Here is a 19,151-nt window from a genome sequence, read left to right on the forward strand (position 1 = left end):
AACCCTTGGGACCTCCCCTGAACCCACCTTGATAGGAAAGAAGGACAACGGTGTCAGAACCAGTGTCAGTAAGCCTCCTACAAGGCCAATTAGGAGAGCTCTGCCCCTTTGGAGAGACCCCTGACCAGGACTCGTGGGACCTCTGAAACTGAATGTAGAACCAGCAACTGATGTGCTCAGCCCTTTCAGTTATCCAGGCTGCTGCCTTTCTGTGTTTCTGTTGTTGCTTCTTAAAAAAAAGATTTATTTATTTTGCTTTTGTGTCTGTGTGTCTGTGTGAGTATGCCACACGTGTGGAATGTCTATGGAACCCAGAAGAGAGGGTCAGACCCCCCGGAGCTGGAGTTACAGGTGACTGTGAGCCACCATGTGGGTGCTAGGAACTGAACCTTGGTCCTCTGCAAAAACAGCAAGGACTCTGAACCGCTGAACCGCCTCTCCAGCCCTAGCTGCTGCATTGAGATAGGGTCTCCTGTACCCCAGTGTGGCTTCCAACTTGTGACCTTGAACTTCTGATTCCCCTGACCACTGGGATTCCAGGCATGTGCCACCAGGCCCTGTTTTAACAGGTGCTGAGCCCAGGTCTCCCTGTTGGCAAAGCACTCTGCCAGCTGAGCTGGCTTTTATTGCTAATATAGTTCACTTGTCTCATTCCATCAGCCCTGAACCGATCCAGAGAGTTTGCGTCAAGACCTGGGGTCTGCCCCACAGCAGAGCCAGAGTCACCCAGCCCACCATGCAGCTTGGACACTGATTGCTCTGGACTTCAGAAGTGCTGCTCCTGGTCAGGGACCCGCCGCTGTGCGACCCCTGTACCCACAGGTAGGGCTTCATTGAGGAGGGTCTCAGGAAGAAGATGCAGGGGTCTTAGCAGCCACAGTTCCCTGGGGGGGGTCTGAAGCTGGGAGTAGGGCGGGCGGTGGGGGGGGTGTCTGCTGTCCCCATGGTTGGTCCCTAGGGCCCCTGGAGAGTTAAATGCATGGGAAGGCAGCTGTGGTGGGCAGAGCCATGGTCCTTTGTCAGGCAGGGCAAGGTTGAGCAACTGCAAGCAGGCTTGTTGGAGCTGTGTCCCCTGAAGAAACGCAGGCCTGGTTGTTCTGCACACACCTCACAGCCCAGAGCAGCTGCTGGTGGTCTGGCACGTGTGTCCACTCTTCAGGAAAGTTCTCTCTGCCCAGGAGCTCTACTATGGGCAAAGCTGAATCAATGCTCACAACTAAAGAAATACAGAAATTGAATATATACATGCACATATACCACATGTACCATAGTGTCCTATTAGCATGTAGTCATAAAATTAGCATATATAATATCAAGGATTACTATATTATAATTCTTCTATATGTCAATTATACTCCTGAACTACAGACAGCTAGCCCTCCATATCCAAGGGTTCTGTATCCACATTATTTAACACATTTGAAAAATGTTTTGTTGCCAAAGTGTCCTATACAAGTAGACCTGAGGTAGGCACATTGGTCCTGGACCTATAAAGACATTAAAAAAAAATCACCATTCCCTAAACAACCCATATACAAGGACTGATAGGTGTTTACAGCACACGCAGCACTATAAGCCGTCTAAAGATGACTACAGTGTCTAGGAGGGAGTTTGCTTACATGAAAACACATATTCATTTTAAGTATTTTTTAAATTTTATTCATTTAATTTTTTATGTGTATGAGTGGTTTGCCTGCATGTATGGTACCCACAAAGGCCAGAAGAGGGCATTGGATCCCCTGGTATCAGAGTTACAGATGGTTGTGAGCAGCCATGTGGGTGCTGGAAATCAAACCCAGGTCCTCCAGAAGAGCAGCCAGAGCTCTTAACCACTTAGCCATTTCTCTAACCAGACTTGTTCAGTTACATAGGGGACTTGAACGTCTGTAGACACTGGTGACCCCTGGAGGTCTTGGAACCCATGTTCACCATTGCTGAGGGTAACTGAATAGACTATAGATGAGCGTTACATGTACTACATGTGACAGCAGATGTCTAGTATGTAGTCATATATGACACTCTAATGTCAGGTGCTTACACTATTCACCTAGACAGCAGGGAATATCTAATATAAACAATGTTACATGGAATGTTACATACTATTTGCTATCAGTGTAAGGAAACAATGGTGGACTGGACTGATTTTGTATTACATTGTATCAAAGGCTGCAGGCGGAACTGGCTCCCAAGGGTCTCTCTCCTAAGGAGGGTCTTTGACTCTTCACAGGTGGGAGCCAGTGGTCTTTGCAGCAACAGGAAAGAGGAGTAATGGCAGGCCCCCCAAGTCCCTGCAGGCATTTTGTGCAGAAAGGTAGTCTCCTGCCTCCCAGGCCTGCTGGCCACCCATGGCCTCTTGTGGCCCTGCCCTGTCCCGGGGATTATAACTCACTGGTATCTGGCTTCCAGGTGCAGAGAGGACCCTGGTGAGCTGGTACAATGTGACTGTGCTGGTGAAGATGGGCTTTGAGGACCTGCAACGGGAGGACCCTGGCTTCCGGAACCACACGCGCCTGCTCTACTCTTTGGTGAGTGTGACCGTTTACAAAAGTCACGTTTCTCCCTGGGTAGATAGGATGGGGTGACATCCCACAGTGTCCTGAGTGACTGACACTGAACCAAACTTCAGTTCTTAACTAGAGTAAATCAGCCTCACCGGTAACCCCAACCCACAGGGCATGTAGACAAGAAGATCAGGAGTTCAAGGACATCCACAAACACCAACCTCACAGCAAGTTTAAGGTCAGCCTAGGCTGCCGGAGGCCCTGCCTCACAAACAACAACAACAACAAAGGCACACAGTGGAGTGGTTGATCAGGGTGTGATTTCATGAGTTTCACCATGTGTATCTGAAGCCACACCTGGTGCGTGGAATGGGGAAGCCTTCTTCTTGAGATGGTCAGTTGAGAAGATGAAAAGGGTGTCCTTGTCAGTTATGGCCTTGGCCCCTCAGCCCCCAAACCCTGACGTCCTCGTTCTCACTTTGTGGAATCCTGGGCTGTCCTGTTTAGGCCAGGAGCATTCCCCAGTGTGACAACTAACCAGTACCTACTGTCCCCAGGGGTCAAAGCCACCCTGCTAGAGACCCCTGCATTGCAGCCGTACCTACAGACATGTCACAGCTATTTCCGGTCAGGATATCTCTCTATGACACACTGTCCGAGACTTGGGGATACTAGGACGGTAGGGCATTCTGTCCCCCTGCTGAGTCTTTAAACATCTTCCTGCTCTTACAGCCAACTGTAGACAGGAGCCTGTGCCCAGGAGGGCCCAGTTGGCTTTGCCGCTCTGCTGCTGGCTCACCCCAGTGTAATGAGCCCAGCAAAGGGTGACAGTTTCCATTCTGCACCTCTAGGCCGCACTGATAATGTCCCATGGGTGCGAAAATGAGAGATAGCCCTCCTTAGTCACGATAGCTACCAGCCAGGCAGCCTGGAACAGGCGGGACATGCTTACCTTGCCCTAGCCACTGGGAGGTGACACTGCCCTAGGGGTCTTCCGCAGCCTTGCCTCTGCCCAGAAGCTCCCTGATGCCCACCGCGGGAGGGATCCTTGTTTGTTCTTGGTTCATTAAGGGGCTGCCCAACCGGCCACTAGGAACACAGCTCTGCAGCCAGGTCACCAGGGTACAAACCTCAGCCTGGCACCTGCTGTGTGACCTTGGAGAAATGACTTCACCTCTCTGTGCCGCAGATAGCCATCCATTAAATGCAGATAATCATAATTCTGTGTGAGATGGCAGCTGGGGTCCAAACAGTATCTGTGACCGGATGCCTGGCTGAGCAACTCAAGGAAGGAAGGTCTCTTTGGGTTCATAGTTTGAGGGTGTAATCCATGCCATTCACATTCAGGGTGGGTCTTCCGACCTCAGCCTAACTAAGAAACTCGCTCACAGACACACTCCGAGACTTGACTCTTGGGTGACTAGATCCTATCAGGCTCACAGAATTAACAATCACAGCCTGTAAGGCGTTTGTTTGTGGCACTCCCGGACACGCTGGGTCCTGAGACAGTGTCACTGGCATCCATTATTTCTCTAACCCTGCAGTTGCCTCCCTCCCTCCCGAGGGAGCCAGCTTGCCCAGGCAGGCTCCCGGCTGCAGCAGGTGCTGGCTCCTGGGCTCCCCACTAAAGGGTTCCTGTGGGGGTGGGTGGGTCTTGGCTTGCCTCCTGAGTGAGTTGCACTCCGTCTCCTGGGAAGGGCTCTGGGTCTCGGCTCCCACAGAGGCAGGTCTGTTTACAAACCTGCTTTGGAGACACCAGTCAGAGTGTGCGGTGCCAACTTGCCTGGTTTCCCTGGGGTTGAGATGCTGAGATACAGGCCAGATGGCAAGAATCCTATGAGATAAGCAAAAGAACGGTCAGTCTAAAAAAATAATCAGACACGACAACAGGAGGTCCCTGCTTCTAGTGGCCACTCCTTAACTCCAGATTCCCCTGCCTCTGTCATTAAGTGTAGGAGGCCAGGTTCCTGCAGGGGAGGGGACTCAGGTCCTGAGGCCACAGCTTTGCAGGCAACCTGGGGCTGCCCCGGCAAAGAGCACTACCAATAGATGGCTTCAGAGAAAGAATTCTCTATGGCTCCATGAGCTGGAAAGTCTGTATCAGGACATCAGCAGTGTTCCTTCTGGAGGCCAAGAGCCCCCAAAGGCCCAAAGCCCTTCCTCTTGGCTTGTGTGGCCATCTGTCCCTGAGGCCTCTTCACACTGTCCTTTGTCTGAGTGTGTCCATCTGTGTGTCCACATTTCTCCTTCTGATTGACCGCCATGGGGTCTCACTATGTTGCTCAGGCTGCTCTCCGGCTCCTGGGTTCTAGTGAACTTGCTGCCTCCGCCTCTCAAGCGGCTAATGTACAGGCACATGCCACTGCACCCGGCTCAGATTTCCCCTTTTCGATAGAGGCAACATTAAGATCCACCTTCAGCTTAGCCAGTCACACCCATGTCCAACCGAGGTCACGTCTGGGGCTGGAGGTCAGGGCTTCACATCTGAGTTTGGGTGGGCTGGATCTGCCAGCAGCAGTGGGGTGCAGAAGCTGAGGCCACTCTGGTTTTCTGTGAAAGTCACAGATGTGAAAGACATTGCATTAACCCTCCTCCTCCTGCACCCCCCCCCCACTCTTCTTCATCTCCTTTTAACAATCTCATGTAGCCCAGGCTAGCCTTAAACTCATTAGGTAGCCAAGGATGACCTTAAACTTGATTGTTCTGGCTCTACCTGTCTGTGTGCTAGAATTACAGGTGAATGCCACTACGCCCAGTTTAGGTGGTGCTGGGGGTCACACCTGGGTTTCCTGCATGGTAGGCAAACACTCTGCCTGAGTCACCACCCCAGCCCCATAACAGTTCTTTACTGTGTGGTAGACAGGTGCATACAATCTGTTTCAGTTTCTCGTATCCCCTACACAGGGTGCCCTTCTGCTATTGATCCTCTGGTTCTACTTCCCAGGTCACCAGTGCCTTGCAGCCTCTGAACCCAGCTGTACACTACCTGAACTCAGCTGGTGGCAAGGACACAGTCACCACGGTGTCATGGCTGCTGCTGGGGCCTTCCACGGCTCTTGACGGTGGGCAACGTCTCGGCCATGTTGGATGACATGGTGAATCGAGTCTACGAAGTGATCAGCATCCAGGTGCAAGGTGGGCCTGCTCTGTGGGGATACTGCCAAGCTGACTCTGCCACCTGGTCCTAAGCGCACTGTTAAAGCAGGCTGAGCTCGGATGTTGGGAGATCACTGGTTCAGGTGTATTGTTCTGCAGAGCATGGGGATGGTTTGACTCATCCTCTGCTCACTCTGGCCCAGATCAAGTTTAAACTCAAGTTCCCATGTGCAGATTTGGGGATTTATTTTGCCCCATCAGCACCTGCCCCAGCATACGTGTGTGTGTGTGTGTGTGTGTGTGTGTGTGTGTGTGCGCGCACACACACACACACGTACACACACACACAGACACACACATATATACACATACACACACACACAATGTCTCCTCACTCCCTTCCCTCCTCCCTAGCAAGCCCATTACCTGCCCATGGTACATTACACTGTAAACCACAGATAACACATGGAAAACTCAAACCCTAGATATGGCCTTGTTTCAGAAAGAAATTAAAACACCTATGGCTTAAAAAAAAAAAACTATGTCAGGGATTGGCAAAGGTTTTTGAAAACATTTGATGGTCTGTCTCAGCTCCTTAGGCCTGTCTTCTGGCATGTAGCAGTTGCTGGTATATGAACAAAGGGCTGGGGACTGATAACCTCCTCCTGGTGAGGCTGGGGACAGGTGCAGCTAGGCTCCTGGGTAACCTTGTCTCCAGTGTCAATCATGTTGGGGGTGGAGCCCATGACCAAAGCACTCATCTTGTTCTTTGAAAATGTCCCTCAGTCACTGGTCACAGGCCCATTCCTGGAGGCCAGGGAGCATCCTTCACTAGAACCTGCTACAGATGTGGGCTTTCATTGTGTGGTTTGGGGAGGTTCGCATTGACAAGGTTTAGTTCTAGATTGGAGGCTGCCATAACATGTGATCATGGTACAATTGGTTATCCTGGTAAATATGCATAGAAAGTAGGAAATGCATAAAGATGAATAACTAATAACCACACACTTATTTTCCACCCAGGAGAAGAGATTGGTACTTTGTGAGTGATCATAAGCTTTCCAACTTGTGCTTAAACACACTTAGCTATGAGATGGCCTAACTTTGCTCTTTTCATCTTGGGAAGAGTGGTTCTATGTGAGGCAGGTGTTCTGGGGCCTTGGGTGGGAAGATGACGGATCCAGGAATGGGGGCCAGGCAAAATGGAAAAGTTAGTGATGTTTCAGATTCCCTTTTAGCTCAGGAAACTTCTGATTCCCCTTGGTTTACTCTTGGGCTTGTTGTGCCGTGACTACTGGGACTCAGGTCAGCCCCAGAGCCATGTGCTGTAACTGCTGCCTGGGAATCGGCAAGCTTGCCAGTGAGCATGCTTCGGCCTTGCCTGAATCTGCAGGAGGCTGCATCAGAGCATCATGGAGAAGGAGGAAGCAGCTGCGATGTTGTCTCACCTTGCCCCCTTTTCCACAGATGTGAATGAGTGCTTGCACAGTGAGCTCCGTGCCTGCTCTGAAGGAGAGCAGTGTCTGAACACAGAGGGCTCCTACCAGTGCGTCGCTACCCGGCAGCTGAACCACACAGACGAAGGTAATGCTGGAGTCCTCAGATGGCATGAGAATGGCAAAGAGGCCATGTCTAGGGTAGATGGGCCTACAGACCTCAGCTACTCCTGCTGGCTTCCTGTGAGGGCGTGAGGTCTAGGCTCCAAAGCCCGGAGCAGAGGAATGTCACAGGAGGCTGGAAGGCTGAAGAGAATTTGAGGTGTTGTAGGCAGGTAAGACATACTTTATTCATTGGTGCTCAGGCCACTGGGCAGGAAGACAGGAGCAGACAATTAGGCACATGCTGGCACATATAAGCTACATACAGGCAGAAGCAGGCACAAACACAGGCCAGTGCACAGGCTACAGGCAGACACTCACAGGCAGGCTGGCGAAGACACAAAGGCTCTGACCTTAAGGCTCTATTTAGATGTCCAGCAGTAGGCGTCTGGGCCCCGGAGATTCATCAGCGCCATGTTGTCTAAACATAAACTGGCTAGGACAGCCTCTCTGTGCCCTCTGCTCCCAGGTGTAGAATGGCTGCTGGGTCCCTGCAGCCATGCCTGCTCTCCTGACAGGTCACACTTTGCAATTCATTCTTGGATATGGCAGCTGTCTGGCTAACACCGTGGCTTACATTGGAAGTGCCATGACCAGATCAGAACCCTGCTCTCAGATGCTCCCTGGAGAGTGGCCATGGGGGGCACATGCATAGGACAGTTACTAACTTCCTGTGGTGCTGAAGAGAGAAAGAGACTCAAGGGATATTTATACCCAGCCCAAAGGGACGGGCTGAGTTTATCTGCGGCTTTGTATGGGTGACATAAAGACAGAGCTGAAGTGGAGGCTGGGAGGCTATGGGGACGCACACACACACACACACACACACACACACACACACACACACACAAGTATATGTAATCAACAACAGCACCCCCACTCCCACTCCGGCTTGGCCAGCCTGCCTCTCCTCCCACCATCCATAAGTATCAAACCTTCATCATCTTGCTTCATCACAGTCACACTAGAGTGTATCTCTAAGACATAAGAGATGCTAATATCCAAACTAACACACCCTGTTGTTGTCCCTTTGTAGCCAAGGTGGCTTCCTAATACCCAGTATTCCAGTCTCCGAAATGTGATGTTCTCTTCATTATCATCTTTAAAGTCTGAGCTTACATTTCAGCTGCGTTCACCGCTCATCTCTAACAGCTCTGGCCTCTTTACTTTAACTTACATCGTTTTCCCCTCTTTCTCTGCTTCTGCCCCTTGTCATTGTGGGTATTCTGGCCTCTCCACCCAGAATCTCAGGTGCATCCTGGTGCAGGGTAGGGACAAATTAGAGACCTAGACAGAGACACCATGCCATCCTATGGGCTGGACTTCATGACTATCTCCCCAGAAAGTCCATGGTATCCTGTGATGGGCATGCGGCTTTGAGTAGGGATCCCCCTCTCATTGGCCCCAGACCCCATTAGTGCCTGGTTGGGCTAAAAGCATTTCGGAGAACGGTCCCCAGTGTATATACACATGGGATAAGAGTGACCTCACAGCCAGAGTGAAGGCAGCTCTGACTGCCCCTTACACAGGGTTCCTCTGCTGCCCCTTACACAATGGAGGCTCTGTGTCACTTCCTAAAGATATTCAGGCTGGATTCTGGGTACACCCCAGCCCCTAACCTTTCTAGGTGGCATGTGTAGCGTTATCTCTCTGGCCTCCTTTGGCCCCTGATGGCCACCTTTTCTCCTGGTGTTTTCTCCCCAGGTCTTTCAAATTCAGATACGAAATTTTTATCTCAGATGCATCCTGGTGTTGGGCAGGGAAAGATTATAGACCTAGATTGAGACTCCATATCACCCTCTCCCTGCTCAGTGGAAGAAACCCATGGAGTTTTGCGTGCACGTACTCTGCTAAAACTGCCTCGTGTCCCTTCTTCCCTGAAGGTGACAGGTCATGTCACCCAACTCTAGTGATGTACAGGTAGTGGAACATGGCCCAGGACTCATAAGTTATGGATCTTTGAGAAAATGTCAGACATAGCAAGGGCCACATTGTACATCTCTGCAATATAAGGACCTTGAAGGTTCTGGTGTTGAAAATGAAGACAGACTAATTACCACATCCATTCTGCCTACAAAGTGCCCCTCTCCCTGGGGAGCACATGACCTTGAGGGTCTGCAGAATTGCATGACTACCTCACACACCATCATTCAAGGAGCTTGGTGTGTGTTCCTGTGTGCCAGAGATTCCCTGGTCTATGGACTCCAGCTAAGAATCCTGTCCCTGCAGTGGGAAGGCAGGCTATGACAGAGACACATTGACTCTGGTCAAAGGCTTTATAAGATGCTAGGCTTTCTCTGCAGTTAGTTATGCTGCCGCTAAATTGGGTTACACTTTTAGACACAATAAGCCTCTAGGAACCTTTCAGATCAAGGGCTGAGAATAGATGGGGGACATGACCAGGGAAGGCTGCCCCATCCTTAGTCACACTTCTTGGAGGGTGGAACAAGCAGGCATGTGTGTGTGTGTGTGTGTGTGTGTGTGTGTGTGTGTGTTCAGACTGGAGAGTCGAAGCTAATTTTGGCTGCATATTGCTACGAGGACCACGTGTATCTTAAATTTAGAAGCTAATACAAATGAGCAATCTGTTGGACCAGCTCAGCCACACAAGTTGCTGGAAAATACAGCACGAATTTCAGATGCATTCCTTGTGAAATTAGTCACCCAACTGATGGTCCGTGGGGCAGCTGGATTCTCTCACAACAGAAATCTTGTATGATTCGCCCTTACTATTCAGGAATGTGTCCTGCTTTGAGGAAGGCCTGAGTCCTTCCATACTATCTTCAGGCTCAACTGGCACCTGCCAGCTTTTTAATCTGTCACTAGATTTGTGGTCTGGTGGAACTGAGGTGCCAGCTGCAGAGGTGAGCACAGCTGGCATGGAGTAAAGGGTCACGTTCCCCGAGGCAATGCTTGTGGCTTCATTTTCAAGTCTGATTTCAATACTCAGAGTCTTTGACCGAGGTCTGTCAAAAATGCTTCCCACTCCACAAGGCTTGGGGCTCAAGCTGTTGGATTCAGGAGAAAAGGGACAAGTCTGACAGAGAGATCTCATGAGACTGGTGTCCCCATTCTTCCTCCCCATCAGAGGGGGTGGGTCAGGGCTTCCTGGACAGAACAAGAGCCCAGGCCCACAGCCCTGGTGACACTGATGAACATCTCCAAAGGGACCACCGAGTTTTGGGGTTCTATCGTCAGCCACAGGAAGAGGAGAGCCACAGAGCAAGACCTTTGGCCTGGATTTCAGAAGATCAGGGTTTCTGTAGGACTTTGCTGTGTGAACAGTGATCTGCCACCTGAGATAAGACTCCAACAATAGACCAGAGAAATAGTTCCACCGAGCCTAGCATGGGTTTACCTACAGGAACATGGATGGCTCCCAAACAGCCACATCAGCGACAAGTGCCATTCCAGCATGGATGATGCCTCCCCCACACCTGCTTAGATGTGATCTCCTGTTTTCTTAGCCTTCCACTCTCTAGAACCCGTTGAGACCACAGGCTGCTGGGAGCAGGAATGGAGGAGGACATGGCTGGAATTTCAGGGTCTAATGACCTTCCTGTCCCTTCCTCCCATGAAGGTGAGTCATCAAGCCAGATCTTCGGAGTCTCTTTCAGGAGTTCACAGGTGCTCTCACGATGATGTTGTTGTCTCCTAAATTGGAGGACAGAGGCCCCCCATACCCTCAGATCATGGGAAGCATCAAGAGTCCAGTGTTGTTTCCTAGGGCCACGTTAAGCCGCAGCGTGACCGCAGTGGAGCATCCTGGTTGGTGGAGGATGAAACCAAGGTCCTGGGGTAGAGAGGGTGAGATGGAAGAAATAGTTTTCACATTAAAGCACCCCAGGGTGGTCCTACAGAGGCAGCTTGGCCTTAGAATGCTCCAGCTGTCCGTTTACTGCACACAACTCCCTCACAAGTTTCTCCACCAGTGTGGGAAGGCTGCCTGGCAAGCTCACTGAAGTAACCGAAGACTAGATGTATAAACCACCCCATAGCTGCTGTAACAAAGCACCACAGACAACATGACTTAAATCACAGAAATGTGTCCTTTCACAGTCCCAGAGGCCACAAGCTCAAAACAGGCAATCACTGGCCCAATGAAGGGGAAGGTTGGGCGGAGGGTCCTCTGGAGCTCTGGGGGACAACTTGCTCCTTGCCTGTTCTACCTCTGATGGCGGGCCAGCCCTCCCCAGCTTGTAGCTGCTTTTCTGGCATTTGGAGTCAATGAATTCGGTCCTTTCTCCACTCCGTCCTCACGTGACCTCCTGTTCTTGTGGTAACTCATCTGTCACTCTGACCTTCTCCTATGAAGACACCTGTGGTTGCATTTAGGACCACCCTGGGCTTAATCACACTTGCAAAGGCTCCTTTTCTATGTAAGAGCTCTGGGACTCTGGTCCTGGTGTCTTTCAAGGTCCTCATGCATTCTCCTCCTGGTGGTTGGATAGTTTAGGAGCAGAGCACATGACCCCTGTTGTTGGTTATTAGACAGTTTTATTTTGCTTTGACCTTCCTAAGCCTTGGTTTTGTCTCCACTAAAGTGGGACCATAGAAAGGACACCTTATCTGGATGAGGTGAGGATCCAGTGGTCTCAGAGGACTGGGTCACACAGCACTCAGAGGAAAGACACCCTAGCAGTCATGAATGGCTTGGATGGGAGGTGGCGTATATGCCATGGAGGCCCTTTATGAGCTTATAGCATGGAGTATCAATGCAGCCCTGTCCCCAGATTGCCACAATGCAGGCGGTGGTCTGAACACTTCCCTGTGCCTGCCAGGCACAGAGGTGGCTGTGAATCATCGTTTCCTGAGTGTCTATGGCAATGGTTAATAAATTCAAGCTTCGGGAAACTGCCATTGCTGTGGGTCAAGGTGGTTGAATGTGGACAACTGTGACTCCCTCAAGGAAATGTATCAGAGAAGGAGGCACACGAACATCTCCACATACCGCTAGCCTCAGGGTTTGTGCTTCTGGATCAGAAAGGATTTTCTTCCTGCCAATGTTGTTGGAGCAATTTCCACAGATGCCTGGTCTCATAGCAGTCAGAGTGCAGAGTTCGCAGCCCTTATCCCTGAGATCTAAGAACCACTGGACCTCAGAGAGTGAGGTGCCATGTGCGCTGCCAATGGGCCACCCCTCGGCTGCTTCCTGACCTAGTCTCCCTGCCTTCCTTTCAAGGTGTCTTGTTTTATGTAAATCCCACCCAATCAGAGACATGGTTAATTGAACACCCTTGTAAACAGTGGCCTGACAGGCAGGCTGTCTACTAGAGTGGTAGCAGGGAAATCAGAGAGGCTGTGTGCTGCTTGCTGGCTTCTGGACAGCCCCCAGCCCCCAGTTTCCTATTGACTAGTGTATTGCCACGTTGCTGTCTTCTGTGGATGTGGACTCAGCAATGTTTGTCCTTGACAGTCTCTACTATAGGAACAGCATAGCCAAGGCTTTCAGCATAGTTTCTGAGAGGTGAGTGTAGCCGTCCCTCCATCCCCCTCTCCTTCCTTCCCTCTCTCCTTCCTTCTTTCAAGAGCATCTGCTCCCAAGCACAGGCCAGTGAGCTGTGCAGGGACTAGAATGCCAGAGTGGAATACCACTTCAGGATACCAGAGACTGGAGCTGGGGGTGAGAACCATAGTTAGACCTGGGCTGCAGCTGCCCCTTGGCTGGTACACGCTCTGCATTCTCTACCACTGAAGAAAACATCATTGTCTTAGGTTTCTGTTACCATGATAAATGTCATGACCAAAAGCAACTTGGGGAGGAAAGGGTTTATTTTAACTTACAGCTCATAGTCCATAAATGAAAAGAAGTTGGGACAGGAATTGAAGCAGAGTCCATGGAAGAACACTGCTTACTGGCTTGTTCCCCATGGCTCGCTCAGCCTGCTTTCTTACAGCACCTAGAACCACTTTGCCCAGGGGTGGCACCGCCCACAGTGAGCTGGGCCCTCCCACATCAATCATTAATCAAGAGAATAGCCATAAAGTCGCCCACAGGACAGTCTGAGGGAGGCGTTTTCTCATCTAAGGTCCCTCTTCCCAGATGGCTCCAGCTTGGGACAAGCTGACAAAACCCAGCCCAAACAATCATCACGTGAGCAACTGGGCACACATCTGTTCCTGTAGCTAAGACGTCAAAGCACACTCACTTCTGCATCCTAGATGTGTCCCGAGGAAACAGACAGACTGGAGAGGTCGTCACTGGTCTGTCCATGGAGGCATGGGACTTCGGCTTCTGGTAACTTAAGCCAGCCATCTTGAGGGGCTCCGAGAGAGCTCTTCATGAGGAACCCCTACACAGTGAACCAGTATGACCAAAGGTGGCTAATGCTGGTTGGAAGGAGCAGACAGAGGGCTGTGTTGGAGAATTTCGACTGTGTACGACACTTGGCTGTGGGAATCCTGGTAGTCAAGGAAGAGAGGGGGATGGGCTGACTGCTCTCCTGATCTTTACTGAAGGAAACAGTCATGTGTGTTGGAAAGACATAATTTTCACACCATTAAGAAGCAAACATCTTTTAAACCCCCTTTTTATATGTGAGTGTGCAGATGTGCATATGTTTATGTGTGTGCAGGGCACATATGTACTTGTGTACACAGGACAGCCTCAGGTGTCACTCTGAGGTGCTATTCACCTGTCCCTCTCCCCCCACTTTGGACACGGTGTCTCTCACTGAACCCAGTGCTCTTTCAAGCAGGCCGGACTCATGATCCACGGGGATCTGCCTGACCCTGCCTCCCTTGATGCTGGAATCATGAGCTGTGGAGGAAACTCAGCCTGACTCCCAGACCAATGGCTGAGGGTCAGTAGGATGATTCTTGTGCACATGCAGTTGGCATGGCCATAGCCTGGGGATGCATGTTGAGGCTGTTTTTACAGGCACAGCCTGGCCACAGCGCAATGGCCTTCACTAGGGACATCTTTCTGTCATGTGTCACAGTCCCCATAGACTGTTCTAACTCCTGTGTGTGGGTGCATGTGGAGGCCAGGCACTGACATCACCTGACTTCCTCAGTCTCCCCCACCCTTGTTACTCACTTTAGTGTCCATATGCATGTGTGGTGTGTGCACATATGTGCTTATGTTTATACGTGTGTGCATGTGCACACACATGTGTGTGAATTCACACATGGAGGCCCAAGCTCGACTTTACGAGTCTCCCTCAATTGCTCTCCACTTTTCTTTGAGGCAGGGTCTCTCACCTGGGCCAGAGCTTGTCTGTAGATGTAACAGTCTTATTAAATAAGAAACACAGAGCCAAATGCAGAGTTAAAAGCCCAAGAGGTCAGAGCAGTAGCTAAGAGCTGATACTAAAACCCTTTCTTACCCTTCGGGGCCACTGCCATCCTTCCCCTGAGAAAGAGGACTACCTCCTGTGTGTCTGTCCTTTTATTGACTTTCTGTTCTGCCTTCTTATTGATTGTAAACCCAACCACATGACCTCCTCGTCACTGCCTGTCTATGCAGACCTCTAGGTCTCTATGGTTGGTACTGAGATTAAAGACGTGTGTCTCCATGCTGGCTGTATCCTTGAACACACAGAGATCTGCCTGTCATGTGATCAGGGTTAAAGGTGTGCACCACCACCACCCGGCTTCTGCTATGGCTTGCTATTAGCTCTGACCCCCAGGCAACTTTATTTATTAACATACAAATAAAATCACATTTCAGTACAAATAAAATATCACCATACTTATTGATGTGATTGGTTTAGACTCACTAGCCAGCTTGCTCCAGGTGAGAGGTGGTGATCTCCTCTCCCCATTCATATAAGTGCTGGAATTACAGGCAGCTACCATGACTACTGGGCATTTACATGAGTTCTGGGGATCTGGTCCTCACTCCCACTTTCGAGGCATTCACTTTATCTACTGAGCCATCTTCCTAGGCCTCCACCCTAGATCTTTAACTAAGTAAGTCAGTTAATTATTGTAAGATGAGCGAGCCTTGTTCTGCACATCAGTCTCCTTGTCGGGTAAGCAGGTGGGACTGGAGCCGGGATGCTTCCCACCTGAGGCCCCGGTGTTTTTCTCCCTAGACTGCCCTCCAATCCGAGACTTGGTGGCGCTTGATGTCACGAGCAGCAGTTTTCACGTGTCCTGGAGTCTGAATTCCACTCAGAACCACACTTTCCACATCCAAGTGTACAAAGGCGGAGAAACACTCAGAAGCACCTGGACGAGGAGCCGGACTCTGGCTGTGCCTGGGCTGGAGGCTGGAGTACTGTACAGAGTGAGGACCAGCTACCAGGGGTGCGGGGCCAATGTCTCGGCCACACTGGTTGTCAAGACAGGTAAGGCACTTGCTGAAAGCCATGTTTCCTTGAGTGGGCCTTTCTGTCCCAGAGTTCTGGGGACCCAGCATGTCACAAGAGCCTTCCTGCATGCCGGGGGTGGGATGTGACTGCCCCCTGCTGTGTGTGGCCCACACTGGACTGAATGCTGCGTGGTGCTCACATGGGTCCCTTGCTTGTTGACTCACAGGCCCTGTGGAAACCTGCTAGTCTGATGTACGTGGATGTTGTCAGATAGAGAGTGTGTCCACAGATGGGTTGCCACAGGCATTCAGTCACACAAACCCCTTCAGGATGATCTAAATAGTCTTCCACCATCAGGGCTGGGCATCCCAGTGGTATCTAGATGAAGTGGGAACACATCCAATTTCCTGTGGCCCATAGCATCCAGCCTACCAGTGCCGGCAGGGACAGATTCTCCCAAATCTGACACATGCATATGCTTAGACCTCTGGCACCGGGTGGCAGCTAAGGTAGCCATCCAGTCCTTACAGGTGGCCCATGTGGCCCTGCCTAGACATGGTAATATACAGGCCTCACCAGACTAGGCAAGGTAATAAGATGGCTCCCTTAGTTCTGAGGCTGTGGTATGACGAGGAGGGGGCTCTGAGACCCTGAAGCCCTGGATTCTCTGTTCTGCCCCTCCCCTAGCACAGATGGTAGCTGCAGGCTGGGGTGGGGCTCATTGTTTCTACAGAGTCTGCTCCCCTTCTAACAGCGACTTAAGCTTGTCACAGGAGTGTGTGTAGAACAAACAGCGAGTGTGGATTTGGTTCCAGGTGTCCCCTGGGAGGAATGTCTCCCCTGGGATCAGAACCTCCCCGGAGCCTTGACATCATTTCAGTGGCCATGACATGCACATGTGATCTGTTGGGTTGACCCTGGCCTGTGGGCCCAGGCTCTCCATCCCTGGTGGAGCCAGGTTGGATTTAGTCTGTGGGCTTGCTGTCAACAGCCAGGGAGTATGATGGGCTGTAGTGGAGCCCACCCCCATGCCTGCGCACACTGAGTTTACTCTCATGAAAGAGACATAGGTTCCCAGTCTCCATGTTGAGGCTTTTTTCAGCCTCTAGAGGAGAGGTGACCTCATGGCAGTGGACCAATCAGTTTGCCAGGTACAAAGAGGTGGGATTTTCAGTGCTGAAACCTAGAAGGTTCTAGTAAACTGGGACCCGCAGTCACTCTAATGTAGGGGGCCTGGGTAGTGATTGAACATGAGGACTTGGCCAGGCCTGGTACTCAGCACATTCCCCTACCCCAGGAAAGGTCAGCTGGAGGGGCCTTGGGACCCTCTATGTACAACCTGAAACCCAGCTCCTACAAGTATGGACCCTGTGTGGTGACTCAGGGTCCCTGTCCCAGCTGACAGAGTGCATCTGATACTGACCAAGTCTTTCACTCCAGTGCGGATGTCAGCATCGCCGTTTCTTATACCAGTTTCTCCAGTTTGACCATCCCGGCCTAGAATTGATGTCTCAATTTCTTTTGTGTACCGATTCATTAAGAGGCTTTTAGCAACACACGGACAGAAAAGCCCGTGACTGTTTCTGTGTGCATGGTGCTGGCGATTGGCCTGGGCTGTGTGTGCGCCAGGCAAGTATTCTACTGCCTAGGTGTACCTCAGCCCCAGCGTGTGACGTCCCCTCTCAGGGTTTGGGCTGATTTGTATCACTTCTGTCTTAGATGCCCGGGTTTTCCAAGTCACCATACGGATCATGGACCGTAACCTGACAGAGCAGATTCTCAACTGCAGCAGCGAGGAATTCAGGAACTTTTCTCAACAGCTGTTTCTTGAGGTAGCAGGAGAAAAGACCATTGGCCTGCCCTCAGACCCTCAGAATAAGGGTGAACTTATGCGTGCACAAGCACGTGTGCGCACACACACATGCACATGCATGTACACACTTACATATACACATCAACAACCCGGTTCCTCCCTGTGGCTGAGCAAAGTCATATGTCTGGTAACAGCCCGAGGAGGGTCACATCCACCGACCACAGCCCCTCATGGGATAGTAATCCTCCTTCAAATATGTACCTTGACCGTACGGCTGGACTTGCTGTGTAAGGCTCTGCCTTGGGGTGCTGTTATCCCATGTGGCTTCATAGTAGTTTCCTGAGCACAGGCTCTGCTACTGATCTTAGCCTCTGTTGGCCCCCGTGGCTGGCAGGAGACACTGACACCAAACCTGGGAACAGAGCCAGTATTTGCTAGCTAACATAGGTTCTAGGCTCGGGGGAGAGCTGACTTCTGCAGCTGTCCAGGATTTTACCGTTTTGGAAAATCATAGACTGGCTTGATAGAGTATTACAGATGCTGGCAGAAGACACACGGTCCTGGGTCAGCGACAGAGTGTCTGTCACGGCACAGCGGGGGTCCTGAGAGTCACATAAGGCTGGCTCCCCATCTCGCCCCTTCCCCAAGTGTACAGAATGATGCCCACGAAAAACCTGTGTGTTCACGAAGGGGGCGTGCCTAAGCAGAGCAACCCCTGCCTTAGGGAGCCCAGATCTTTCAGACCCTAAATTGTGTTCCAGAAGGGGAGGTTATGTTCATTCACTCTTGGACGGTAGAAAGGACTGTCTTTTGTTCTGGAGAGAGCCACCATCCTGAGGTCCCCAGGCTCCTCTGCATACCAACCTTCCTGGAAAGAGTCCCGGACAAAGGGACCTGGGGTCTTCTATTTGCAAGATGGCCAGACTGCTGGGGAGGGGGGTGCTCTTGATATCTGCCTCTAGGGATGCCAGCTATTTTTAGGTTTATTTTTGAAAGGCAAGGTCTCATTCTGTATCCTAAGCTGGCTTAGAACTCATTCAAGGCGGCCCTTGAATTAGAGGTGGTCCTCCTGTCTAGTCCCTAGGAGCAGCTCTTGAAGGCTTATAGAGCGCTAGTTTTTTGTTTTGGGGCCTCCCCAAAAAGCTAATCCCAGTGCTCATGGGATGATTGGCAGGAAGGTGGGGGAGAGACTAGTGTCTCCCCAGTAAGGAAGGCACAGCCCCAAGGAATCATGGATACTGTTCATTGGTAGCCCCTCCTTGTCAGTCAGTCAGTCCATCAGTCAAGCTGACAGTCCCTGCATTTCACCCACATACACACATCCCCCTCACACTTACTTCCAGGGCAGTTGGGTGGCCTGTCCATGTGTACCCGGGGTCTGGGTTGTAGTGGGTGCTGTGTGTTTCCCTTAGCTGTTCCAGGGAGAGCTGGGTGGGCCCCATGGCTGGGAAGGCGTGTCTGCTAACCATCTGTGCTCCTGTGTGTCTCCCGGGTAGATGGAAAACTCCTTCCCCCCAGCCATTTTTGACATGTACAGACGAGGGAAGCTGAGGCTGCAGATCATGTCCCTGCAGCCAGGGAGCCTGGTGGTGACACTTTTAGTCACCCTGAAAGATCCTGAGTTTCCAGTGGGGGTCTCCACACTAAGGCCCTTACTCCAGCGGCTGGCCGTCAGCACCATGTTCCGGGTTGACCAGCAGGGGACGCTAGTGCAAGGTACGACTTTTCCCAGCAGGGCAGCAGGGCATACCTCCAGCTCACAAGCAGCCCCAGCAGCAATTGCTTGAGCCAATCTTCTCTTTACCTGAAAGGCGAATAAAATAAAAGTGTGAATTGTATCCTGGAATCCTCTATGAGAACCAAGGGCCAGGGCCGGAATCTCCTC

The 19,151-nt window shown here is 51.2% G+C and overlaps 1 protein-coding gene across 1 annotated transcript in view; it reads left to right on the top strand.

The window, feature by feature from the left end:
* Nucleotides 1–19,151, top strand: part of Umodl1 (uromodulin like 1) — a 55,100-nt gene that overhangs the window by 11,361 nt on the left and 24,588 nt on the right. The window contains 8 exon segments of the mRNA XM_059243935.1: nucleotides 661–822; nucleotides 2,407–2,525; nucleotides 5,446–5,541; nucleotides 5,543–5,636; nucleotides 7,065–7,181; nucleotides 15,235–15,489; nucleotides 17,173–17,285; nucleotides 18,763–18,982. Coding sequence (XP_059099918.1) covers nucleotides 661–822; nucleotides 2,407–2,525; nucleotides 5,446–5,541; nucleotides 5,543–5,636; nucleotides 7,065–7,181; nucleotides 15,235–15,489; nucleotides 17,173–17,285; nucleotides 18,763–18,982 — 1,176 coding nt within the window.

Source organism: Peromyscus eremicus, chromosome 16_21, assembly GCF_949786415.1.
Source record: "Peromyscus eremicus chromosome 16_21, PerEre_H2_v1, whole genome shotgun sequence".
NCBI lineage: Eukaryota > Metazoa > Chordata > Mammalia > Rodentia > Cricetidae > Peromyscus > Peromyscus eremicus.